Source organism: Cutaneotrichosporon oleaginosum (genome assembly GCF_008065305.1).
Source record: "Cutaneotrichosporon oleaginosum strain ATCC 20508 chromosome Unknown ATCC20508_contig03, whole genome shotgun sequence".
Lineage (NCBI taxonomy): Eukaryota > Fungi > Basidiomycota > Tremellomycetes > Trichosporonales > Trichosporonaceae > Cutaneotrichosporon > Cutaneotrichosporon oleaginosum.
In genome coordinates, this window is record NW_027072172.1 from 2561357 (window position 1) to 2585900 (window position 24544).

At 60.6% G+C, this 24544-nt stretch overlaps 14 protein-coding genes across 14 annotated transcripts; 8 read left to right on the forward strand and 6 right to left on the reverse strand.

The window, feature by feature from the left end:
* Positions 1 to 157: 157 nt before the first annotated feature.
* Positions 158 to 2680, reverse strand: COLE_04207 (uncharacterized protein; the record flags this gene model as incomplete). The annotated part of the gene is made up of 7 exons (XM_018420634.2): positions 158 to 793; positions 829 to 1053; positions 1094 to 1334; positions 1374 to 2002; positions 2036 to 2305; positions 2341 to 2478; positions 2564 to 2680. The coding sequence occupies 7 exons, from the start codon at positions 2678 to 2680 to the stop codon at positions 158 to 160; spliced, it is 2256 nt and encodes a 751-aa protein (XP_018282760.1).
* A 1859-nt stretch (positions 2681 to 4539) lies between these two features.
* On the forward strand, positions 4540 to 6564 carry COLE_04208 (uncharacterized protein; the record flags this gene model as incomplete). Its single annotated transcript, XM_018421779.2, has 2 exons — positions 4540 to 4755; positions 4933 to 6564. The coding sequence occupies 2 exons, from the start codon at positions 4540 to 4542 to the stop codon at positions 6562 to 6564; spliced, it is 1848 nt and encodes a 615-aa protein (XP_018282761.1).
* A 466-nt stretch (positions 6565 to 7030) lies between these two features.
* On the forward strand, positions 7031 to 8269 carry COLE_04209 (uncharacterized protein; the record flags this gene model as incomplete). The annotated part of the gene is made up of 3 exons (XM_018421780.2): positions 7031 to 7242; positions 7327 to 7663; positions 7697 to 8269. The coding sequence occupies 3 exons, from the start codon at positions 7031 to 7033 to the stop codon at positions 8267 to 8269; spliced, it is 1122 nt and encodes a 373-aa protein (XP_018282762.1).
* A 1142-nt stretch (positions 8270 to 9411) lies between these two features.
* COLE_04210 (uncharacterized protein) lies at positions 9412 to 9681 on the forward strand (the record flags this gene model as incomplete). Its single annotated transcript, XM_018427277.2, has 1 exon — positions 9412 to 9681. One exon carries the CDS (start codon positions 9412 to 9414, stop codon positions 9679 to 9681), a length of 270 nt encoding a protein of 89 aa, XP_018282763.1.
* A 385-nt stretch (positions 9682 to 10066) lies between these two features.
* Positions 10067 to 11435, forward strand: COLE_04211 (uncharacterized protein; the record flags this gene model as incomplete). The annotated part of the gene is made up of 2 exons (XM_018427278.2): positions 10067 to 10187; positions 10270 to 11435. 2 exons carry the CDS (start codon positions 10067 to 10069, stop codon positions 11433 to 11435), a joined length of 1287 nt encoding a protein of 428 aa, XP_018282764.1.
* A 209-nt stretch (positions 11436 to 11644) lies between these two features.
* COLE_04212 (uncharacterized protein) lies at positions 11645 to 12229 on the reverse strand (the record flags this gene model as incomplete). The annotated part of the gene is made up of 1 exon (XM_018427279.2): positions 11645 to 12229. One exon carries the CDS (start codon positions 12227 to 12229, stop codon positions 11645 to 11647), a length of 585 nt encoding a protein of 194 aa, XP_018282765.1.
* Positions 12230 to 13319: 1090 nt separating this feature from the next.
* COLE_04213 (uncharacterized protein) lies at positions 13320 to 13848 on the forward strand (the record flags this gene model as incomplete). Its single annotated transcript, XM_018426293.2, has 3 exons — positions 13320 to 13359; positions 13428 to 13621; positions 13669 to 13848. 3 exons carry the CDS (start codon positions 13320 to 13322, stop codon positions 13846 to 13848), a joined length of 414 nt encoding a protein of 137 aa, XP_018282766.1.
* An 84-nt stretch (positions 13849 to 13932) lies between these two features.
* Positions 13933 to 14211, reverse strand: COLE_04214 (uncharacterized protein; the record flags this gene model as incomplete). Its single annotated transcript, XM_018427280.2, has 1 exon — positions 13933 to 14211. The coding sequence occupies one exon, from the start codon at positions 14209 to 14211 to the stop codon at positions 13933 to 13935; it is 279 nt and encodes a 92-aa protein (XP_018282767.1).
* A 1862-nt stretch (positions 14212 to 16073) lies between these two features.
* On the reverse strand, positions 16074 to 16535 carry COLE_04215 (uncharacterized protein; the record flags this gene model as incomplete). Its single annotated transcript, XM_018427281.2, has 1 exon — positions 16074 to 16535. One exon carries the CDS (start codon positions 16533 to 16535, stop codon positions 16074 to 16076), a length of 462 nt encoding a protein of 153 aa, XP_018282768.1.
* Positions 16536 to 17004: 469 nt separating this feature from the next.
* On the forward strand, positions 17005 to 17460 carry COLE_04216 (uncharacterized protein; the record flags this gene model as incomplete). Its single annotated transcript, XM_018427282.2, has 1 exon — positions 17005 to 17460. One exon carries the CDS (start codon positions 17005 to 17007, stop codon positions 17458 to 17460), a length of 456 nt encoding a protein of 151 aa, XP_018282769.1.
* A 523-nt stretch (positions 17461 to 17983) lies between these two features.
* COLE_04217 (uncharacterized protein) lies at positions 17984 to 19488 on the forward strand (the record flags this gene model as incomplete). The annotated part of the gene is made up of 5 exons (XM_018427283.2): positions 17984 to 18097; positions 18209 to 18386; positions 18419 to 18812; positions 18851 to 19168; positions 19212 to 19488. The coding sequence occupies 5 exons, from the start codon at positions 17984 to 17986 to the stop codon at positions 19486 to 19488; spliced, it is 1281 nt and encodes a 426-aa protein (XP_018282770.1).
* Positions 19489 to 19665: 177 nt separating this feature from the next.
* Positions 19666 to 21291, reverse strand: COLE_04218 (uncharacterized protein; the record flags this gene model as incomplete). The annotated part of the gene is made up of 1 exon (XM_018421781.2): positions 19666 to 21291. One exon carries the CDS (start codon positions 21289 to 21291, stop codon positions 19666 to 19668), a length of 1626 nt encoding a protein of 541 aa, XP_018282771.1.
* Positions 21292 to 21921: 630 nt separating this feature from the next.
* COLE_04219 (uncharacterized protein) lies at positions 21922 to 22813 on the reverse strand (the record flags this gene model as incomplete). Its single annotated transcript, XM_018426294.2, has 2 exons — positions 21922 to 22059; positions 22748 to 22813. The coding sequence occupies 2 exons, from the start codon at positions 22811 to 22813 to the stop codon at positions 21922 to 21924; spliced, it is 204 nt and encodes a 67-aa protein (XP_018282772.2).
* Positions 22814 to 23315: 502 nt separating this feature from the next.
* Positions 23316 to 24438, forward strand: COLE_04220 (uncharacterized protein; the record flags this gene model as incomplete). The annotated part of the gene is made up of 3 exons (XM_018421782.2): positions 23316 to 23460; positions 23518 to 23965; positions 24006 to 24438. The coding sequence occupies 3 exons, from the start codon at positions 23316 to 23318 to the stop codon at positions 24436 to 24438; spliced, it is 1026 nt and encodes a 341-aa protein (XP_018282773.1).
* Between the last annotated feature and the right edge of the window lie 106 nt (positions 24439 to 24544).

The window sequence follows — 24544 nt, forward strand, 5'->3', positions numbered from 1 at the left end:
GCTGAGGCCCCCAAGAAGAAGAGCGGGGGCATGTTCTCGTGCTGCTCGGGCAACTCGATCGACTAAGGACTGGACCGAGACTGGACCATTTAATTAGAGCCATGTAATCCTGTGTGTGCATCTACGAGCATCTGTCTACGAGTATCTTTGTGCGACATCACGGGAGAGTGAAGATCCGCACGGCGCGGTCCTCGCCAGCGCTTGCGAGGGCCTTGCCGTCTGGCCGCCATGCGAGGCGTGATACGGCGCCGGCATGTCCTGACCCATTTGGTACTGCAGTGAGGGGTGAGACTTCGTCCGCCGCGCCAAGGACCAACAGTTTGATGTTGCCCGCCTCGGTGCCCACAGCAAGAAGGTAGTCTTGAGTGCGCGGAGTGACAGCAACGGCGGTGGCCGCCTCGGCAAGTTTGTGCGTTGTGGTACACGTCCACCACTCGCCCTCTCGGCGCCACACCTTGACGGTCTTATCACGCGAGGCAGTTACAAAAGCGCTTCCGGCCCAAGCACAGTCCAAAACCATGCGCGCATGTGCCCGCTCCTCGCTCGCCGCTGGCGTCCAAGCCTCACCGTCACGTGCGAACAGCCGCCACCCTCGGTCGCGGGAGACTGTGAGCACCATGCTGTCGTCTGGTGAGAATGCGATGCGAGTCACGGTCAAGGTGTGACCTGGCAATGTGGCGCGATCAGCCCACGTCGAGGCGTCGACGATGCGCACCACCGCGTGCTCGGCCGAAGTAGCTCGACAGGCCGTCGCGACTAGGTCACCGGCGTGGCTCGTCGCTAGCGTTGCGAGCTGCCATTAGCTGCAGTCTCGGAATCAGGACTCACTTCATAGCCGTGGCCATAGACCTTTTCGATTTCGGGCCAGAGCGTGGATGTGCTCAGCTCCTCCTCAGTAGGCAGGCTCGTCAGTGCCGTCGATACAGACTCGCGGTCGACCGCATCCTTCGGCACCAGTTTTGACTTGGGGATGTCGCTCGCTGCCTCAGCCTTGCCCAGAGCGCGGTTGGAGAGGCCCAGAGGTGGGACTGTAGCTCCCCGTGGCAAGTGAGACTGGGGTTAGTACCCTGCCAGAACCAATATCTGAACGCACAATCTCTGATGCCGACTTGCTGCAGACACCAAGCGTGCTCAAACTCTCCGCAAAGCCCGTTGTTGCCTCAAAGACACGTGTGACCTTCTCCTCGCCTGCACTCGCGAAACGGAACGAGGAAAGGAACGCTGCATCCACCATGTCGTACCCGTGGATCTGTGGTCGTGCAATCTCCGCCCATACCTCGTCCTTGGAACCTGAAGGGCGACATGGCGCGTGTATCCGTGAGGTCTGGTCAGATCTGCGATTAGCGACGACTTTCCAATGTGACAGTACTCACCCAGTGGACAGCAGGTAGTCGCCTGCTGGCTCCCACGCAACGCTCTGCACGGTTCCATAATGACCAGATACGCCGGGGCTTGTCTCCCACCCGTCCCCTTTTTGGACCCAGCGTTCAACACCGCCTGTCCAGCCGGTGGCAATGACAGCCTCATCACGCGGAGCCCACACGGCGCCGAAGAACGATAGACCGCGGCCCCCGAACGCGCCAAATCGGTGTTCCGGCACCCAAATGCCGTCACGGTCGTGCTCGCCGTCCGTTGGTGACCAAATAACGAGCGAGTTGTCACTGGCCGACGACAACAGACGTGGAGACTCGGCGTGGGACCAATTGACGTTCGTCAGCCCCGACTCGTGTCCAACGAGCAGTGCCTCAAGGGTAATGTTGAAGCGGTCACCCTCGGCAGAGAGTACATGCGCCTTGGTCGAGATTTGTGCGTTCCCGTCAAGCTGCGACAGATCAAACATGTCGCCGCCGCCGGTGTATGGCGATATGCGCCATAAACGGATGTAGTTGTCCTGCGCACCGGTGGCAAGGAGAAGGTCGGATCCGTTTGCTCCGGGGTAGGCCGTGAGAGCCAGGCAGCGAACCCAGTCCTCGTGCCCCTCGAGTGAGAGCGCGTAGCGATACTGCCGTCAGTGTACTTCAGGAGGAGAACGTACGGAGCCTTCGACGAGCGTCCACACCTGCACCTTGCGGTCCGTGAGGCCCATGATGAGCACACGGGCATTCGAGTTCGGGAGTGTACCAATAATAAGATCAAGGGGAAGCTTCCCCCGCAAGTCGAGCGTCTCGATCAACTCGACCTTCTTTCCGATGCGCCAGCGGCGAACAATGCCGTCAGAGCCGCCGGTGAGCGCCTCGTCACCCCAAACGGCGAGGGCGGAAATCGACGAGTTTTTATGAGCCGTAAACGTCTGAGTGCAAGTAAACTGTCGTCAGCATGCACTCCATGCTGTCGCCTCACCGTTCTTCCGTCCCTAGCCCAGACGCGGACCTGGCCAGCCTGGTCACCCGATACGAAGCCGTCGCCACTGCACTTGAGCGTCGTAACGTGGGCATTATGCCCGGTCAGTGTTGCGTATACGCCTCGTCCATTTGCATTCTGAGTACGGCGAGAAAAAGCAGGTGCGCGCGCCGCGTCGAGGGAAGGCGTCAGCGGAGCTCGACGGAGTAAGGAGAAGGCTCACCATGTCCCAGAGCGCGACGGTGCTTCCCGCGCCGTAGGCGAAGACACCATCGTCGAACGCGGCGGCGCACGAGAATGCGCGGTTCGCCCCGATTGAGATGTAGGCTGAGTCGAGCATGGCGTGCGGAGGTCTGGTGATTGTCAACAGTCGGAGAGTGAACTTCTCTAGCCTCCACCGAGCGGACATGTGTGAGTGTCCGTTCACGGAGTCTAATTCTTGAAGACACATTACTCAAGCGGCGCAGATGGACTTTGGGTGGGGAATGTGTACGTCGCTGTATTCCGCTGCACAAAGTTTTACCGGATCATCTGATCGCCCTGGCTCCACCCACGTACCTCGCTCGTCGTCGCATAGTCTAGCAACAGGCATGTGCTCCACTGGATTCAATCGGGGCCGATGGGTTGCGGCCGACGCGGTCTATTCTGAGATAACAACTTAGGAACCGGGTCACGATGCGTGATTGGAAGCTGTTTAAAGGCTGGTGCGACTTGTGGCAGACATGAGACGAGACGAGCATCATCGTGCCACTGACACAGTGTTCAGCCTACAATCGCTGCCATGCACGCAGCTTGCAGCTTGCAGCTTGCAAATGCACCCCCCACCTCACAGCCACATTCCGGCGCCGCGAGCGGCGATGGCCAGTGGCGTCCCGGCCGGCTAGCGAGAGCTTTACCCGGTCGGATCTCGGACACTAGCTGACCGCGGCCTTGAGCCTCGCGAAATGCAATGCCGCGCCGCTGTATAATCCGCGAGTTATTATGCGGAGTGGCGATGTGTATGCGGAGAGACTGTCGCCACGGACGTCCACGGGATCACGGAGGCCCACACCGCGGCTCGTAACGAGACGACCGCAGAGTCCTCCATTATCGCTTGGCAGTAACTCGAATCCCATCGAGGCACAGGTGTGGGCATGTGCTTGTGGGGCCGCTTAGTTGTGTGTCGTTACGAAGGCAGCCTAAACGGCCACACACGATTCAACGACAAGACGCGCTGCGGGAAGTGGAGATCAGAAAGCGACGCGTCGATGCCGGCGGCAAGTGCCGAGAATGAGGGGTGTTGACGTTGATGGGATCGCTTGTGCTTGTGACGGACGAGGACGCGAAGCCGCAACACCCCCTAGACCAGCGGGGAGCGGAAATCCCGCCCCCTGGACTAGTAGTGGTGGAGCGTATCAGATGCGACTCATTTGAGAGTTTGCATTAGCATGTCGGAGGTGAGTGGGCGTTTGTAACCGGACCCCGAAACAGGCGCGGATTCCGCGTCCCGCAGGCCCGCAGCGCGTTCCCGCTGCCAAACAAGAGAAGGGCGATGCGTGGTGGAATCAGTTGGCCAGCTGGACTCGTGTGCCCAAAATGATGGAGAATACATGCAAAAGATGGAGACTACAAGAGTGGTGGGCAGGGACGGGAGATCGGTTAACGGGTGCGGAGTATGGTAGCCGCGGGGCGCTGAGGTGGCGGAGAGGCGTTGAGGACGAGGTTAGGAGGGCTAGGAGGGCGTAGCGGATGATGGGTCGATTCGAACCATGATCATGTGAGCAGCAGATGCAGCTTCGAGGAGTGGCCTGCTTAGAGCATGGCTCGTGTCGAATCACATCAGCCTCTGATGGGGATAATGCTTTACGCGAGTGGATGCACAGCGAGTTGATCTACCTCGCCTCCCATTGGCCCATCGTTCCATCCCCCTGCACCCCCCCTAGCCCCTGGCGGCTGGCGGATACCAGCATGAGGGGAGCCTAGGGTGGGAGGCAATCCCTGACCCAACTCCGGCCTCTGCTCTCGTACCTCGTCCCCGGCTCTCAGTGGATCCTTTTCACCCGGCAGGCCATCCTTTTATTAACCACCATCTCACCCTCCTCCTCGTCCTCCTCTCTCTCTCTCTCTCTCTTTCATATCCCCGTCTGCCACTCCGCTCCTCACTCTTCAGACGTCCTCACTTCTCTCATCTTCTTGTCCAGTCTTGTCTCCTCAAGCACCATGCAGGTCAACTCCCTCCTCCGCTACTCGCGCGCCTGCCCCTTCCTCGGCCGCAACAGTGCCTCCAGCCTCAATGCCCTCGCTCAGGTTGGCGGCAGCAACGGCCGCGCCTCGGCCCTCACCAACAAGGCCGCCGAGTGCCCTATGCTTGGTCCTCAGCTCCGCCGCGGCTACGCTTCCGTCGCCGGCAACCGCGAGGTTGAGGAGATCCACAAGGTGAGCTTTGTCGCGACTTGGGCACGCATGCAGAGGGAGCGGGAGCAAATGTCTGTCTGTCAGCATTTTCTTCAGGGTGCCTGCCTCGGAGGCCGGAGGAACGGGGAACAGCAGACGCAGACCGTCTTTCTCGAGCGACGCTGCCGAAAATGCACAGAACAATGGCTGACCATGTAGAAGAAGGACATCGCCTTCGACCCCGCTGGAACCACCGCTGCCAAGTGCCCTCACGCCGCTGCGGCGCGCGCCGCCGCCGCCATGGGCGCTCAGCGCCCTCCCAAGTCGGAGGAGGTCAACCCCATCCCGGAGCGCCCTGCTGGCACCTTCCAGTACGAGCAGTTCTACCAGGCCGAGCTCGACAAGAAGCACAAGGACAAGAGCTACCGCTACTTCAACAACATTAACCGCATGGCGGCAAAGTTCCCCGTTGCGCACACGGCCAACCCCGCCGTGGAAGTTGATGTGTGGTGCTCGAACGACTACCTCGGCATGGGCAAGAACCCCGTCGTCCTTGACACTATGAAGCGTACGCTGAACAAGTATGGTGCTGGCGCGGGTGGCACGCGTAACATTGCCGGCAACGGTGCTCTCCACCTCTCGCTCGAGGATGAGCTCGCATCCCTCCACAGGAAGCAGGCCGCCCTTGTTTTCTCCTCGTGCTACGTCGCCAACGACGCATGCCTGGCCACCATCGGTGCCAAGCTCCCGGGCTGTGTCATCTTCTCGGACGCTCTCAACCACGCCTCCATGATTCAGGGCGTGCGCCACTCGAACGCCAAGAAGGTTATTTGGAAGCACAACGACCTCGCCGACCTCGAGGCCAAGCTCCAGCAGGTCCCCAAGGAGACTCCCAAGATCATCGCCTTCGAGTCGGTCTACTCGATGTGCGGCTCGGTCGCCCCTATCGAAGGCATCTGTGACCTCGCTGAGAAGTACGGCGCTATCACCTTCCTCGACGAGGTCCACGCTGTCGGCATGTACGGCCCTTCGGGCGCCGGTGTCGCTGAGCACCTCGACTTTGCCGCCCACTACGCAACTCGCGAGTCGAGCAGCCCAGTTCCCCGCTCGGTCCAGGACCGCATCGACATCATTACCGGCACGCTCGGCAAGGCTTACGGCGTCGTTGGCGGCTACATTGCCGGCTCGTCCGACCTCGTTGACGTTGTCCGCTCGTACGCCCCGGGCTTCATTTTCACGACCTCGCTCCCGCCTGCCGTTGTCGCCGGCGCCCAGGTCTCGATCGCCTACCAGAAGGAGTGCATGAGCGACCGTCGCCTCCAGCAGCTTAACACTCGCACCGTCAAGGGCCGCTTCGCCGACCTCGGCATTCCCGTCGTCCCCAACCCGTCGCACATTGTGCCTGTGCTCGTCGGCGACGCCGCCCTCGCCAAGGAGGCCTCAGACATGCTTCTCGCCAAGCACCACATCTACGTTCAGAGCATCAACTACCCCACTGTGCCTGTTGGTGAGGAGCGTCTCCGCATTACCCCCACGCCCGGCCACACGGCCGAGCAGGTTGAGCACCTCGTCTCGTCGGTCGACTCGGTCTTCAACGAGCTCAACCTGAAGCGCCAGGCTGACTGGGTCGCTGCTGGCGGCCGTGCTGGTGTTGGTGCGCCCGGCGCCGCGCCCGTCGAGCCCATCTGGTCGGACGCCCAGCTCGGCCTCCAGGACGGCACTGCGCCTGTCCAGCTTGCTGGTGGCCGCCAGAGCACTGTCACCGACACCGCTGTCAAGGTCGCCAACAAGCGCCTTACGCACCTTATCGACGTAGGCCCGCGTCTTGGCTCGGCTGAGGCCTCTGCCTAAGCGCAAATGGGTCGGTCAAGTCAGTAGCAGATAGTGGAAGATGCAAATGGGGGCGGGTGATTGATCTACTATCAATGCGGAGTCGGAGGTGTCGGTTCAGAAGTGCGCACTATCTATTACCACTAACTTTCTTAAGCGGCGGTCCCAGGCAGCGAGCATTCAATCGCATATCTTTCCTTCAGTGTTCAGTGCGCCATCTCCGCCTCTCGCTTCGCCAGCTCGCCAGCTCGCCAGCTCGCCAGCGTAGTCAGCGCCACAAGAGAAAGGGATGGAACGAAGGTCAGCCAGGTGGCCGCAGGTGGGCGGCTCAGGGCGGCCCGGGTCTTCCGGCCAATCGCCATGGAGACCTCGTGACCACGCGCTGTCTCAATCTCCTCGATCTCCTCATCCATCTCCACATCTCCATCCTCTTCAGTTATACACTCTCCTTCTCACCCCACCCTCCTTTACTCTATCCCCGGCTCTAATGTCCGGCCTTATCAAGGCCCTCGCGGCCATCACGCCGGCGACGCCCGCGCCGCTCCAGCGCGAGTACGACGGCCTCGAGTTCAAGTGGAAGATGTTTGTGTTCCGCCCCGCCGCCTTCAAGTTTGAGGCGCTTATGCTCGCCATCCTCGGCGGGTATCTTCTCCTGCACTTGCTCGGGAAGCAGTTCAACATGGGCCGGGCGAAGAATGCGTGAGTCGGGTTGGAGGCAGGCAGGCAAGGATGACTTGCCTTGGCTTCACAGCACCTCAGCACCTCGACTTGAACTGACCCCAGCCTCGCACCCTACATCCCGACTCTGCAGGACCAGTTCACCAAGGTGCAGCCGATGATGTCGTCGAGCTCTGCGCTGCACCTCATTTTTGCTACAGGTCGCCGCAACGTCCTCGCAGCCCACGTCACGCTCAAGCTCAAGCCGTTTCACGACCTCATCCAGATGGTTTGGACGACTGCCGACGCACTCATCGACCCGCTCGCCGACTCGAGCGAGACCATCACTTTCCAGTTCACGCTCGGCCGCGGCGCTTCGGGCTTCCAGGGCGAGGGCGCCGGCGTGTGGGCCGTCGTTAACAAGGACGGCATGGCCAAGCTGCGCGAGAAGCGCTTCGACCTGGTGAGTCATTCCCCCCGTCGTCACCTAACCCAGACCTTCCCTCGCCTGCACGAGGCCACCGCCATCCCCACGACGCACGCCCTCTTTTCGGAGCACAGCGACATCACGGATGTGATCCTGAAGACGCCGAACGTCGGCGTCGCCGAAGTTCTGGCTGACGCGACGGCCGCGCGCGTCCTCAAGGCCCTGATCATCACGGACGCGCCCGCCAAGCGCCCCACCAACGGGCCGTACAAGCCCGAGCAGCGCGCGCGCGAGATCTTCCTCAGCGTGCGCAAGCCCGTGTCCCAGGCCGAAGCCGACGCCGTCAACGCCTGGGTCCAGGTAGCGCTCAACCTCGCGGACCTCGTCACGCGCCCCGGGCTCATCAAGCCCGAGGTCGCGCGCAAGCTCGTGCGCACGCGCCAGGACGTGGACGCTTCGCTGGCTAAGGCGTACAAGCGCGAACAGGAGGAGGAGAACCCGCCCGAGCAGACGGCAGAGGAGAAGCGTGCCGCGCGCAAGCGTGCCGAGCGCGCCAAGCTGTCTGACAAGGAGCAGAAGCGCGCCGACGAGCTCGACAGGAAGCGCGAAATGCGCAAGGCGCAGAAGCGCAGTATGAAGTAGGTGTAGGGGGGCGGGCGGTACGTGCCGAGTGCCGAGCGGGAGGACCGAGGTCTTCGCGCTGGCGGAGCAGCGTATGTCTGCAGGCGGAGGCTGCAGGCGGAGGCGAAAAGAGGGACATGCCCTCGACGCAGTAATCTTCGGTGACCGTAGAGAGGATCGATGCGACAGATGGCGATCCGGAGATGCGCGGCAAGCGGGGGCAGAAGCGATGGCCCCGTTGTCGTGAGGCGCTTGATTGACTGTGACTCATAGCTGACCGTGATTTTGCCTAACATTTGACCTGACGGTCGCTGTCTCATCTCCTTGACGCTTACCAGCTCTTGCTCCTGTGAGGTTCGTTCTCATACGCATCGGGTCTTGCACTTTTTCTTGGCGAAGTTGATGAGCAGAGCAGCGGCTTTGAACGGCTAAGCGGATCCGATGACCTTCCGACCATCGTCCTCTGTTCGCCTTCTCACTAAGCTTCTCGTCATGCTCGGGGTCCACCAATGCCCCGTTTCGCCGCTGATCGTCTCCGTCAATCGTCTCCACGCCCACGTCCTCTCCATGCCACCCCGAAACATCCGACCACCTTCGGCCATCAGTGACAAGAGCCCCAAACGACCGCTCACGTCATCGCCCAATATGGCCTCTTCCCATGCGAAAAGTACGGCGAAGCACACGGGTGTAGAGCCAGGAACTGTTGGAGCCCGATGGACGAATCGTGCGAAGCCGGTGATCCGCCTGCCGCCAACGAGCCGAGTACCCAAGTGCGATTATGGCAGCGAGGAGCCATTGATACTCGCCTGTTCGGTCCACTCGCATCTACCCCAATTCGCCTGCAACTCGATCTCGCATATCGGAGTGGCAAGTCCAGGCGAGACCGACGAGGTGACCATCCATAAGCTCTTCCCCCACCCGCTAACGCCCCGGAAGAGGAAGCGGAGCCAGTGCATCCTCGGCTAACAGGGGAGAGGCCAACCCCGTTGCCGGGCACGATAAGTCGCTAGGCGCGACGAGATACCGGGGTATCTCCAACCTCCATTCAAGCGTATGGCTTGCATGGCAGCCAGAGGACATACTACGTCTCCGCTACCTAGTCGTTGGGGCCTTGAGGCGCCTCCTCTCTGCGTCCATCGCTTAGCCCCACTACCTCTTCGACCATGTTGGTGACGCCCTCGTTCTTCGGACCGCAGCGAGCCGTGTCTCGGCGTTGTATTGCTGTGTGTCGACGCCTTGCCGCGCGGTTTTTCGGCCTCACCCCCGCGACATGCCTGGGTCGCGCGAGAGATGACGGTCACCCGCACAAACGGCTGGTCCAACGGAAGGAATGGTCAATGCGCCATTTTTGTGAAGCCTCTTTCGTGGCTCGGTGCCTCTCTTCTTTGTGGGTCTTTGGGTCGGAGCTAGCCCCACTCATCTGGGACTTGTAGAGTAGCCGCAGGCATAGTGCGCAGACCATTGCTTGCACATACTCTTAGTCAAAACGTGAGTAGGCGCAAGCGGCTCTCGGGTTGTGAGCGATCCTACAGAGCTTCGATTGTCGAGAGCGCACAGAGCACAAGTCAGGCGCGTTCATTAACGGTGATCGCGTGTCCTCCGCGTGTCTTGCGCGTGTCGGGGGTCGTATGCTTCGGGCCTGACGGGCTGACGGGGGTATGTAACCGAAGGACCGCCAAGGGGCGGGGCCAAATTTGGGTGGCGCCCGAGGCCGTCACCTGTCACTGTCACTCTACACCACCCAAGCTTCTCCACCACAGCAGCATCCTCGCACTCATCTCACTCCTCCTCCTCCTCCTCCTCGCTCTCCTCGACACGATGCCTCAACTTCCATCTAGATTCTCTCGTTCTCCCATCGCTCCAGTCCGGCCTCCCTCCCTCCCTCGCTCTCGATCTCGCTCCCGCTCCTCCTCCCACTCAAATATGTCCGCAACACAATGTGAGCTTGCTCGCCACCCTCCACCCTCTGTCGATAACCCTCGGCCTTACTCGCCTCCCACCCATCGCATGGCTGACACCAGACCCCGCGTTCACCTCAATCAGGAATCAGCTGCAAGAAGTCTACGACATTCTCGCTCTCGTTGAGGAGACGCATCCGCGCAAGCACAAGCGCCATTCCCCGACTGCGGTCAAAGGCCGCATCCACGCGATCATTACCGAAATCGATGTCCTGTGCACCCGGGCCGCGCTCGACGGGCCCAGCTTCCCTCATATCCTAGACCGTGTGCTCGCTCTCGCTGATCACGAGGGCTTGATGGCACTGCGCGGCGTCAACAAGGCCTTCAACGCTAAGGCGGACGCCCGCCTCTTCGCCCACATTGCTCTCATCAGCCCGTCCACCTCAACACCCCTAATCAACAAGATCAAGCACCGCGTCGGCATTGCAGTCGGACCCGGCGGGTTCGTCATGTGCACTCCGGACTCTGCACACTTCCTCCCCAACCTTCCTTCCTCCACCCCATCACCGGAGCGCGTCGCACTCATCCAGGCCGTCGACTACTACGGCCCCCGTCCAAGTCCGTGCGTCCAAGAAGTCGTAAACCTCCTCAAAGATGTATCCGCATGGCGTTCCGAAGCCCCCTTTGCTGCCGATGCCGAGGACGGCGCTCCCACCTTATCCAGAGGCGTGGCGGTGGCCAACTTCCCCATCATGACGAAAGAGGACACAACATTTACCGTGCGGGCCGCGCCCTCCACCACAGCAGTGGTGCACTTGACATGGCCCGACCGGCCAGTAGGGCGAGACGAGACACCAGTCATCGTGGACCTGTTCGCGGCTCCTAATTCGGACGCGTACATTGTTGTGGAGAAGCCCGACCCGGACGAGCAACTGCCGCTGTCGACGTTGAGGGACGAACTAGGCTTCTACCTCGGCGCAGGGGTGGCCGAAGCGTTCCCCACCGGCGGGAAAAGCGCCGCGCGGCCACGTATCACAATAGTTGGGCTGGAGGGGTTACATCCCGACGCGGACGCAGCGACAGCTGGCATGTTCGCACAGCAGTGTTTGCGACAACTTGCGAGCTACATTTCCGAGCGGTATGGCGTGGACGTCGCGCAGCACGTGGCCTGCATGACACTCCAGGAGTGGGAGGACGACTGGCAGCGGCGCGAGTGGGGTGAGCTGGTCACGTCCCCGCACTTGCCATACACGAGCAACGAGGTGTCATTAAGTTGTGAGTCGCGATAGCGGACGGTGGGAAGTGGGCGGTGGGCGATCGGTGATCAGCAGTTGGCACCGAGCTAACGCCAGTCTGGTAGCTGGTAGAAGTGCACGAAGTTTAGGGTCGCACAGGATAACAGATCACACATAGCATGCGTCGAAAAGCGGTCAACCCGCTTTGCTCATATCATTCATCACATTGTACATGCCGTCCTTTGGATCTCGGGAAAAGGTAGTCACGGGTTGTCACCAATCGTCACCATCACGTGTGGCTGACGAAGTCGCCATGCCGGTGGGCAGCGATGCAGCGATTGGCAGTCGTGCGATGGGACGTCGCCGTGTCGCGGACAGGGTGACGTCGGCTGAGTCGGTACCCTCGGTGCATGGTCGTCGGTGCATGGTTGGGGACTTGCGACATGGCATGCACTGCACGCACTCGTACGGGCGGACCAGGCCCGATCTCGCGGCCGCCGCTCACTCTCCTCCCCGACAACTCCGCAGTCCGTCATGACTGTCCTCGAGTGGCCCATGTGGGCGAGGAGGACGATGGGCTCGTCTTGCTTGGACCTATCTTGATTTGAACACATCCAGGAAGCGCGAGCAAAGGGAGATGGTGCAAGTTGCTCAACCCCCGTAGTCTTTAGCCCGGCTGCTTCGTGGCGGCGTGCGGGCCGAGGCATGTCCGCCAAACGACTGGTGCAGGCGGGGCCTGCCGCGGTAGCTCTTGAGGGCTGATCGGCATGGCCCAATGTCACAATGGCTCGCCGGTAGACGGTACACATGGAGCGCGGAATGCCACGCAACATAGCGCCACTAGCCATTCCAATCACCACCAACAGCTCCGCTGAGGCCCGGACACTCCCCGCCTTCAGTACAGGGTCAGATCAACCTCCTCCGCGACCAAGCTCATGCATGGAGCCAAAAGAGACGCTTTCTGACCACTGACAGGATCGAACTGCCGACCTTTGCATATCAGGCTAATACGCTCGTCGTATTAGTACAATGCTCTAACCAGCTGAGCTAAGCGGCCGATGCGACGAACGGAAGATGCGCAGCACCGATTTGTCCTGCGCGTTGGCGGTTCTTGGACCAACGACGGTCTGCGCTGCGAGAGCGTCTACGACGTGCATGCCGCGTGCCGGGTCAAGGAGGGCTGAACGGTCCATAAACTCTAAGAGTGTCGCAATAGTTTGAGACGTGAGTCATCAATGGGACGCCGCTTCATGCCTACTTACATAAGGAAGGAACATGTTGTCACTGTGGCAGTGCGGCGGACGTCGGAGGAGAGGTTGTGTGTCACAATCTGAGCTTGGCGACGATACTGAGCAGCTGGTAGGCTGGAGGAGCGGGAACCTCCTTATAAGCCGTGAGCGCTATATCATGGAGACACTCAGTCGCCTGCGCCAGGGGCTCGCGGGAAGGGAGGTCAGATCTGGCCGATGGAAGGCAGTATCCGTGACGCATGTACTCAAGCACCATGCGACCTGGCATTTCAGTCATCGGTTCATCGCAGAGCGCCCTGGGTCCGGCTCCGCTGCTGCTCAGTCCACTTCGTGGACACCCGGTTCACGCTTCACACCTCCACCTACGTGTGGTCAGTCGACGCGGAAGTGCGCGAAGAGACATGTCGGCATGGCGACCGGGACAGGCACCCACATTACTATCGCATCACTGGAACGCGGTCTGGGCACATATTATCTCCAGGGCCGAGATTGCATGCCGTGTCCGTTATCTAATACAGTTGCCGAGCGACTTGAAAGGCTGGTGGGATCAGCAGCGGCTTTCTATGCCGGACAGTGCGACCTGCGGTGCCCGTCTGGTCTCATTCTCATCAGATCAAAAGCGGGGTCCTTGCCATGAAGATATAAAGCGAGGTGGGGGACATGGCTATCCCCCCACGTTTAGTCAATCATGGTCTACTCCCCCCTCGCTGCCCTCGTCGTCACCCTTGGTGAGTAGATCAGGCGGAGTATCACCTTCAACCGGGATTCTGCCCGCCAGCCACATGGCTAACCCCAGCTGCCGTCGCTCACGCCCTGCCCCAGAGGGACCCGTACACGCCCGGCTCCAACGACCCCAGCTCTCCCGACTACCCGCGCGACGAGAATCCGTGCGGAACGCCCGCCGAGCGCGCGGCGGGCTTTGTATGGTGCGACTTTGAATGTGTCAACCGCAACATTACCTCGCACCACTGCGGCTCATGCTATAACTGGGTAAGCAATTTGTGGACTCTAACTCCGATGTGGGGTAGCTCACGCAGTGTGACGAACTCGAGGGTGCCTTCCGGGTGTGCCGCGAGGGCGCGTGCGTCAAGTGCCCGCCTGACCAGAGGATGTGCGCCAACCTCTGCGTCAACAACGAGAATGACAATAACCACTGCGGCGACTGCTACAACAAGTGCGAGGTAGGGAAAAACTGCGTAAAGGGCAGCTGCGTCTAGTCGTAATAGGCCAGGATAATGCGTCAGAAGATGTAAAGAGCTATCAGCTGTTTCGCAGATGGGCGCGGGTGTGAGTCTAGCCTATCAATCACCAAGATGAGAACAATGGTGTCCGACGCGAGTGCTGGCGACTTGGGTAATGCAAAGCGGCTTGGCTGAGAGTGAGAATGATGGCTCGACATGACGTTCACCCGACTTGACTGATGGACTGGCTGACGGGTTGCGCGCCTGCGATGGAGTTTGGTCCAGAGCCCCGAAAGACAGGCGCGCGCTATTGAACGCAGCTGCTTCAAATACGAGCGAGCAACGCCTCCCGGTGCCGCGTGCCTCGCTCCGTGTGAGGAAAACGCAATCCTCCGCCATCACCTACAATGGCGAGGAGCACTGCCACAGCGACGATGCGAAACCTAGGAGCAAAGGTTGGGCTGCCGGTGGTCTGATGCAAGGGGTCGCAGGGCTGGAGCCGAAGCCGTTCGCTGTCCTTGATGATGCGCAGCGCTGTGCCAGCAAGGACTGCGCCGCTGAAAGCGCGGTATTCATGTGCAACATGTACAGCAACACTGCTGTCCATGGGAATTGAGTAGACAGCAGACACAGATGGGCTAAGAGCCAGCGTCGGTTGATTACCAGATCAACCGGAATCAATCGAGGCGGCGTTCAACCGGGCCGACCAGTTGATCTCTGCTCCATCACATCATCACATGTCTCTGTTGGCATCTTCCCATTTCATCTCATCATATCCCCCTTACCACTACTTCCTCGCACTACGATGTCCGTAGCTCTCGACTACGGCGCCTACCCGCACCTGCTTGAGGCCGTCGTGGCATGCGCGGACCGCGACACCCTCCTGTCCTTACGCCCCGTCTCATCACGGGTCCGAGCGCTCGCCGAAGCCCGACTCTTTCACCATGTCGCCGTCGTCCTAGACCCGTCCTACGACCCCCCCGTAGTCGTGCTTGTCGAACCAAAATCGCCGCACCGCCGTCTCCCATTCCTCGTGCCCAAGCTGCACCAGACTCTGCTTCGCCTCTCAGCCGACACATGGACTGCGAGTGTGCGCGCCATGCGCATCGTTGACGTGCACGTTCGTCCCGAGATGGAGGCGTTGCGACATCTCATCGCTCTTTTTCCCGCTGAGAGCGTGTTGATCATGCGCCGCCGCGAGCTCGGCGGGCGACACGAGGCCGAGGACGTCCTCACCAAACTCCAGGCACCCACTGCTGTGGGGTATCTGGACTTCCGTGCCAAGTGGCCCCCACAAATGACCATCACGAGCCCTAACATGCGGCGCGTGATCGTGCATGTTCCCCTCGATGCCATGCGCTACCCGTGGGTGATCCGCCCTCGCGTTGGCCATGGGTGTCGGGAAGTCATCGTGGTCCTCGATGCCGAGTCACCATTCATCCCACCCGCATTTGCACTCACTGTCGTGCAGTATATCTACCACCTTGTGCGCAACTTCTTCAACGGCAGCGGCGGGCACTGGGGCGTTCCTGGACCCGACGGCGAGCCCGCCGCCCCGCACACCGTTGTCACCGTGGTGGGCTTGGAGCGTTTCCGCAACGACGTGCCGCGCGCGCTGTGCGAGATTGCGCGACTCGTCGGCCCAGACGGCGAGACGCACTTAGCAAACTATCTCGTCGCTATGCGCTACCCCGAATGGCTTGGGCGTGAGGGAGAGCAGGCCGCCCTGGAGAGCCAGCAACACCTCGCTCCGATCGACGTGAGTAAACACGCCGACGCATCTAACTCCAGTTGCATCCGGAACCGGCTAAGAGAGCTGCGCGCAGCGGGGGCCTCATGAATGCCTGTGGTGTCTCGCTATGATGTCGCAGGCAACTCAACATCACCCGTACGCTGCTACCCAATGACTCCCACGGATCCGCAATGCACAGCAATAACCCTGCTGGACGCGCCGTTGGAAGTTGAGCAGCGTTCTGGCCGGCCAGAGTGCGTCATCTCATTGTCGACCCTGTCTGGCTTCCTCCGTGATACGGTTCACGCATTATGCTTTCATTCATCAAATATCGGAACTCCACCGGTCCTGCCGTTTCTCCTGTAACACTCACATCAACCACGACGTACAACTCCTAGCGCGTACAACAATACCACCACTTTGTCACTTCCGTCATCGCGTTACGTCGCCGGCCACTGGGCTCCAATAGCCAGACGAAATATCTTCGCCATGCCATGCCTGTCTCGCAGCATCATCTTCATGTAGTCATCTAATCTTGTCTCTTATCTTGTGTTCGTGGAATCCTGGCCTTGCCGTTGCGAGGTGCGCAAATCGGCAGATCATCAGGCAGTCTGCCCCGAATCCGTGTCCGTGGCGCCGAGCCTTGGCATGCTTCCGAGCAGCGAGCAGAACGACATGTGCGTCGGCTCCGGGTGTGCAGCCTAATCTTGATCCGCCATCTTGACGGACAGCTTTCGACAGGCACAACGCTGCCGGCAGGATCAGTCGCCCGATCACATATCTCTACTGTACGCCGTCTCCATATGTTGCTTCTGTCTCCCACCTCACCTCCCACATCGATCATGAGTCCGCGAATCGTCCTCTTCATCACACCAGCATCTCGCGCCGGCGCTTTCTGGTTCGCGGCACACGCTCTGATCACTCTTCTCGCCGCAGCCCAGGTCATAGCCAACATCATCCTCTGTCGAGACGTGAAATTCCGTGCATTCATTACGAGAGCTCAACATTAACAGCAGGCAGTAAAGACCCGCGGGCAACGGACTGGGCGCCGTTATACATCCTCTACGCGCCCTTATACATTCTCTACGCGCCGCTGCTGTGGTACCTCCTCCGCGCGGCCGTGTTGGTGTACCGCCAGCGCTGGCACAGCCCGCACCTCAGCACAGGGAGGAACGTCGTGGTGCTCGCGGTGGGCGCGGTGGGCGCGGCCGCTTTGTGCTTCCACCCGACCACACTGAATAACCACCTATATTACCTGGTTCCCTTCAGAGATGGGCCATATCGGAACTTTGTCATCAAGACACAGTACAAACCAGTCAACGTGTCGACATCTATGTATGCTGCGCGTTGAGCGCGCTGACGGCAGAAATAAGACTCTTTCCATTCTCATCACGCTCACTGCCGCCCACACTATCGGCTACGTCCACACGCGTCACGATACCTATCGCTGGCAGCAGAGCATGTACGAGCTCGCCTCTCCCACACCAGAGGTGCAAGTTTGGCGCTTCGAGGTGCTCACACGCGGGGGGCTCGTCTTCGAGCTCTGGCTGCACGCGATAATCTTCATCAACTCATCCCTCTTAGCTGGCGCCTTCTTCCGCGAGGGCCCCAAACATGTCCCGCAGGCTCTCTACCAGCTCATCACGGAGCCGGATGCGCGGCGCGCGTTGGGCGAGCGCACAGCCGAGTTCATTGCCGGCGTGTTCGCTACAACGTTTTTGTGGGCGCTCAACACCGGGGTCTTTGTGCTCATTAGCCTACTTGTGGCCATGTACGTCCGCGCAGCCATCAGGCGACAGTACGACCATGTCCTTCTCAAGAACAAGGTCCACATTGCGCTCTCGTTCCTCGGCATCCTCCCCGCTTGGAGCTATAAAAACTCGCCCCTCGGCCATCAGAAGACGCACGTTCTGTGAGGAATGTCATGTTTGTACACTTAAACTGACATCAGCCTCCTCGAAATGGGCTGGCTATTCCTCGCGTCCGGCGTCATTTCTCTCCTGCTCACGCTCGCGAGCGACGACCCTAACCGCTGGGACAAGAGTGCATGGTTGTTGAGCGCCGAATTGCCACCCTCTATCCCTCTCAATCATGTGGAACCTGCTGAGCGCGAGAGGCTTGAATTGTCGCTGTCATACTTACGAGCCCGAGATATGTATCACTAGACGTCGAGTTGGATGGTTGAGTCCACACCATGAAACGCCGCTGTTTAGAGATATTCCCTCGAGGAACCAAATTCCAGGCACTGAGCACCAACATTTTGCCTGAGCCTCCACTTGCACTGTCCACCATCACTCTATTCTTGCGCACCATCACAACCACCTTGCTCGTCGTCGGCGGGCCGAGTGGACACCAGACAAGAAAGTGCAGGAGGCCCTAACCTCATCATATTTGTCACTTCGATCCTCGCTCTTGTTCTTACTCATCCCCCCTACCGCCATGCGTCAACCACGCCGCGTCCCGTGGTCTTCCAAGGCCGAGTTGGCCGAGCTATATGACCTCCTTTTCTCGCCAGCCGCAAATGATGAGAGTCGCGCTGCAGGTCTGTCGAGGGTGAGTGCTATCCTGGTACCTTTGGGCCCTATCCGCCATCCACCTTAACGTGGCGCCTCTTGACCATCCTCACCCGGACAAAATGGCTTTACGCACCCCGGCTAACCGCAGATGAGCGTCTACATCTCCTCTCCTTCCTGCCCAGCTTTTATGCACATTCTACACGCTCTTGTTTCCGCCCTTTCGCTGCCCTATCCCCCACCTCTGTCCCAATCGCACTCCCAACGCATGGTGTACGCGTTGGCCCTCATCCGTTTCGTTAATGGCATGGTAGACCCCCTTCAAACAGGTGAGCCCCCCACCGTCCTCGACTAACATCAGGCGGGTTCGCGCGCCCAATTTCCCACCTGGCCGCGGAGCTTAACCTGCCGCCCGGTCTCGTATCGCTCCGCCATCGCGCGACGCACGAAGATCTTCCGCCCCTCACGCATCTCCACCGTGCCCTCCAAGATGCTCTGGCGTACCTGCACACGTACTCGTTCGTGCCGATTCTCAACCACGGCGCAGAGGCGGGCTGGGGGCGGCGCGAGCGATCCGAAGCGTTGGTGGGACGGTGGAAGAAGGTCATGAAGGAGCGGGTGCGCACGCGCGATGTGACCGTCGAAAGCGCGAGTGGGCGGGCAATCAAACGCCTGCGGCGCGAGTTTGAGGGCGAGGACCTCGAGGATGCCGTCGAAGCAATTGTGCGGACCGGTCTGGTGCCAGTTGCTCGCAAGTATGTCTACGCGCGGAGCATTGTTGAGCTGACGGCAGGAAGCGTCCTGGAAAGAAGGCTACCGCGCCGCCTGCTGATGCGCTCCTCGTGTGGACGCCGCTTCTAAGCCACCTCATGAGCCTGCACGAAAGCACTCCCTCTGTCCTGGCCGAGACCCTGGCGACGGCTCTCCTGGAGACCGCGCCGCGGCACCGGCAGTTGAACGAAGCCGAGACCAAGGAGCTTGCGTCGTACCGCTGGACTCTGGGGACGTGGCTGTTTCACTTCTGGAAGGGTGGCGACCTCGGCGTGCCAGAAGACGCCAAGCGCGACATCCTCGCTCGCCTCGCGCGTGAGCTTGTGCACGGCGACGATGTGTGAGTTGGATGGCTATTGGTCCTTTGGCCCATCTGACGCTAGACTGAAGCGCGTGTATGGCGCCCTCGACGGCGCTGGGTTGGCCGAGCTCCAAGCTCTGCTCCCAGAGCAAGAGGAGGAGGGGCTCGAGGGGCTCGATGTCGACGATGACGTAAACCCTGACGTCGCGCTCGAGAGGATGCAGGCCAATCTCGACGCGCTTGAAGACAAGCTTCGGCACAAGGTCGAGTCTCGCGAGGAGATTGCGGGCGGGGAGGAGATCCCGGGATGGCACAAGGCCGAGGACTGGCGCCCATGCCCAATTGGGATGTGGGCATGATCTTCGAGTATCCATATGGCACTTCTGCATGCGATGTATTCTATGTTGGCTCATCTATATCTACAAACATGTACTGCCAGCGCTCTTGGCGCTTTCCCGCCTCATACGGCGCATCAACAGCATCAGAGCGTAGTCCTTCCCACCCAAGCGCTGCGTCGCGCTTGTCGCTCACGCGCCTTAGTCTGCCCAGACCGACTTGATGCTCTCGATAGCTGGCGCCCACGCGGCCGTACGCCCGCTCTCAGTGGGCTCCACGACGCGCACGACACCTCCGCTCTCCAGCGCGATCTCGCGCATGCGCTGCTCCGCATCGCACCAGAACAGCTTCCACTTGCCGTCGGTGCTCGTCATGAACCCATTCGACCGCTCAAAGTACCACTTGTTGACGGGGTTGTCTGCGCGCGAGCGCCACACGAGGTCCTTACCGCGGCCGACACCCGACAAACTGCCCACCGACGGGTTGGCAGCGTCGAGCAGGCCGAGGCCGTATGTCTCGTCGCGCAACGCGACCCACAGGAAGTCGACGGTGCCGTCGCCCTGGTGGCTGGGCAGCACGGCGAACTTGTCCAGGTAACAGATGGCGAGCCCGTCGCGCTTGCCCTCGGTGGTAACGACAGCGGCGCCTGCGTAGTCACCGACGACGATGACGAAGTCGAGGTCAGCGTCGAGGCGGGCCCAGTACGCTTCCTCGTCGAGGACGCGGCCGAAACTCTTGTTCAGCAAGGTGGCGAGTTTGGGCTTGTCGATCTCGTCGACGGAGCGGAGGATGCGGACGGGAAGACCGCGGCGCACAAGCGTCGGCGTGTCGGGGCTCAGGCGGCCCTCGGACTGCGTGAGCAGTGCGTGAGGGAGAGAGGCCGAGTGCGCGGGCTTGTTGGTGATGAGATTGGCTATCAGGGCCGTCGGCGAGCGGTGCGATACTATCAGAGCGCTGGCGTCTTTGGGCATGTGCGTGAGACACGTGTCGGCCAACGCGAGGTTGCTGAGCGCGGTTGGGTGCGTGTAGGCCCAGTTCGGCTGCCAGGTGCGCTCGATAAACTCGAGCTCTGAGGAAAGGTTGATTGACAGATGCGGGAGACCGGCGCGCGCGTAACTGGGAATACCTCCCTCGCGGTTGATGATGAGCAGACGCGCCGGAGTCAAGTCCATTTTTGGGCGGGCGGTGGCGGGTGCTGCGGGAGGTGCAGGCGCCTCGTTAGCCATGGCTTCGGCGAGAGCGGCAAGGACGGCGTTGGCGCTGATCCGACGGGCGCGGCATCCGTCGTCGAGTGCAACGGGCAGGAGGACCGGAATCTCGCCCTCCTGCACGGCGCGCCGCACGTGGTCGAGACCCTCGGCCTCGACGTACACGTCCCCAGAGTCTGTAATGCGCGCGACAGTTGCGAGGATGGGGCGAGCGGCCGCATGCGCCTTCGTCAGGAAGTGGACGGTGCGCTCGACATCGCGCAGGATCATGGTGCGTTGTGCCTCGGCGGCCATGGAGTCGCGCGGCTCGAATGGCGGAATGTCGTCCCGGTCAATCACGACCACGCTAACCAGCCCGAGCATCTGCAGCGAGTGGACACCGCGCGCGACAGAGGCCAGCTGGTGGTCCTTGAACGGCCCCTGGATCTTGACGAGCGCCGGGCGACGCACTATTGGGTTCAAAAGGCTGTTCACGAGTGGGTTCGCGGCCGCTTCGGCGTCAGAGGGCGAGGTCGGGCCTGGGAGCTGCTCCATGTCCGGCGGCGCCGTTGGCGGCGCGAAAGACGCGATGTACCCCCGCGAGTCACGCATGCTCGGCGACGCCTGGAGAATGCTCATGACAAATTCCTGCTGTCAGCTGGGCTCAGCGACGTGCAAGGCGTTCACTCGCTGCGCCCGCGACCCTCGCTCCCACCGTTCCTCCACGACCTTGTCTACTTGCGCCTTGCCTCCCTCAATCTTGCCACCTTTGCTCTTGCCCTCATGCTTGCACCTCTTGCCCCAAGTCATGTTGCTCACCGCATCAGTTTGCCCGATGTCCTCTTCTTCAAGACTGCGTAGTCGGTGTCCGTAGTTGGAGATGAGACGGCCGAGGTATGCCGACGGGGCTGGGTTTGGAGCGCGCGGGCGTGCGAAGCGCGTCGCCCGGACAAGGCCTGCGCGCATTTCGGAGGATGGGGGAGGGGAGGGGAGGGGAGAGAAGGAGAGGAGACAGAGGGAGGTGGGGTCAAGAGCCGAGTTGGGAGATGGGAGAACTGACAACAATGAAAGGTGGACGCCAGAACTTATCGAGTCGGCCGGAATGTCGGGTACTCACTCGCCTCACTCGCCGATGACTTGCCCGCAAATCATAATTGACTCACGACGCCATTTCCCACAGATAACAAATCCGCGCTTCCTCTGAATCTGCATCCACCTGTCACACAGTCTCATTGCTCGGCTCATGCACATCAATTCTGTTGCGCTTGATCATTTACATGGTGATGGTCGTAGGTCGGACGTGCATCCGGGCATTAGGTGGTCTACAAGCCGCCGCGCAGGGCGAGCACGAGGTGGATAGTTGTCCCGGGTGAGATCTTGTAGTCCTGGATCGTCTTGTCGTCGGCCCTGTTGGTTAGCGTGACTGTGGGCGTCGCGTGGCGGACATGAGACGAGAGACAATGAGAGACCACGAGGCGAGGATCAATAATGCGTCAACATCAGCAGGCCCTACATGTGCACACTGTGCCCAGTGATGTCCAGCGTTGCTTGGAGTCTATGCCCACGGCGCAACGCTCGTCTGAGGGCTCGGCATCGCCGGCTCCATAGGACCAAGTGCCGGCTTCGATATGCGCGACCCCTATCACTGCACAAGCGTCGAAGGACGCTACCCCGGATGGGCGCACGCGACGAGACAACGTCAACGTGCCGCCATTGCCAAGCGTTCCCCTGCACATGCCAGTGACTCTCGCACACAGTTATGATGCGCTGCACCTTGTCCAACATTACAGTCAGCGAGTAGGCCGCCAGCACTAGAGCGCGCACAGGTCAGCCGCCCAGGAGGCCCCTGCGTTGCTCCTCAGCGCAGCGCATAGCGCCGCCATGACATCTCCCCTCAACACCGCCACATTGCCTGCACCCTCTCATCCCTAGCTAATTCGCCGCGGACAAGTCCAGAGCTTGTGTGCGGTAGTGGTTGGGGCCGAGAGTTATGCCAACCGCATGCCGCAGCTCGGCGGTTCTCAGCAGCCAGCCCTGCCACAACTCCCTCTCCCGCGTGTCCATATCGACGTATCGAAGCGAGCTCTGAACTCACATTGCCTTGCCTCCGAAGATGAGACGCTGCTGCACAGGTGGGATGGCCGCCTTCTCCTCGACACATTCCTTAACCTTCGAGATCTGGTGTCAGCTCATCAGAACCCCGCAGCCCGGAGCGACGCACCGGCCATTCAGACTGGACGTCGATCTCAACCTGTGATTAGCTCCCCATAAAATGAGCTGAGCTGACCTCCTTGCCGGTAAGAGTCTGATGTCAGCCTTATTCCTCCGTCCTTGCTCGACGCGACGCGAGGCGCCACATATCAGCCCCACCGACTCCCATTGCTCCTCTCCACCGTATTCCTTCATGAGCGCTTTAGGAGCCCAAAGGAAACTCTCATGATTACTCACGCGAACCTTGAGAATCATTGCGTTGAGAGTTCCAGCGCGGTGTCAGTGTAGATGAGTGTGCAGCAGTACGAGCAGTGGCCACTGACACTCAGCACAGTCAGCGATTGGTCACGTGAGCGGAAGCAAATTGCCACCCAACGTCTCGGATCCGCCAACAGAAGAACGCTCGACGGTGATGACAGATCACAACTCTTTCTCTCACTCTCTCATCCGCAATGGCCGCAATGCAGCAGCAGCAAATAGCACAAGCGCCGTCTGTGCTCGGGCGTAGCGCCGACTTCGTGCGACCCGACTTTCATCAGGTCAACCTCGACATTGAGCAGTATCTTAAGCAAGAGCGAGGCATGAAGCTTGATTCCGGTATGTTACCCCCTCCCATCGGTCTCTTCCCCTCTTCTGAATGTGTACTGACTGCAGACGACCAGATCTGTCGTATGAATTTGCAGCCTCTTGGATGTCCTCTCGGACCCGGCCTCTGTCCCCTGCGACACACGACCCCTGCGCCGAACAACTTCAAACCAACTCCACCACTCCCCACTCATCCCCGCGAGCGCGAGAAGAAGACCACCGTTTGCAAGCACTACCTCCGCAACCTGTGTAAAGTCGGTGACAACTGCGAGTACACGCACGACTGGAACTTGCGCACCATGCCCGTGTGCGTGTGGTTTGTCAAGCTGGGCAAGTGCGAGCTCGGCGGAGAATGCCTCTACTATCACCCTCGCGACAGACGTGTCGAGTGTCCCGACTACAACCGCGGGTTCTGCCGACTGGGTCCCGAGTGTCCACGCCGTCATGTCCGGAGAACACTTTGTCAGGCCTACCTCGCAGGCTTCTGCCTCGATGGCCCAGATTGTGCCAATGCTCAGTGAGTATACCGCCAGATAGACGGCGACAGCTGACACCAGTCCATCCCCCAACCTCCCCAAACCCGAGGCCTACATCAATCCCCCGGCACCCGATCCGACGAAAGCTGGACCGCCGCCCCAGCTGCCAGCAGGCTATGGCCGTTGGCGCGAGTACCGGTACGACCCGAACGCCGTCGTTGTGCCCGCGCCGGCGTGGCAGGAGGGCGGGTCGCTGCAGGGCTGGCGCAGCGGCGGCTTCCTCAGCAACCACGCTAGAAAAGAGGATGGTGGTGGTGGTGGCGGCGGTGGAGGGCGCGGTGGCTGGGTTAAGGATCTCAGCTCGGTCTTGTGCTTCCGGTGCAACCAGTACGGACACTTTGCGAACCAGTGCCCGAACGACGCAGTACCCGGTGATCGCGGAGGACTACAGAGGGGAGCAGGTGGCGGTGACGGACCACGAGGAGGAGGTGGAGGACGGCATCACCGTGACTAGCCGAGCGCGGCAAGACTTAGTGAAGGCAAGCGACACACAGGAGCCGCAGGAAGAGGTAGATAGAGTATGTATACTAGTAGCATTGCATGTGACTGCTCGTCACGTT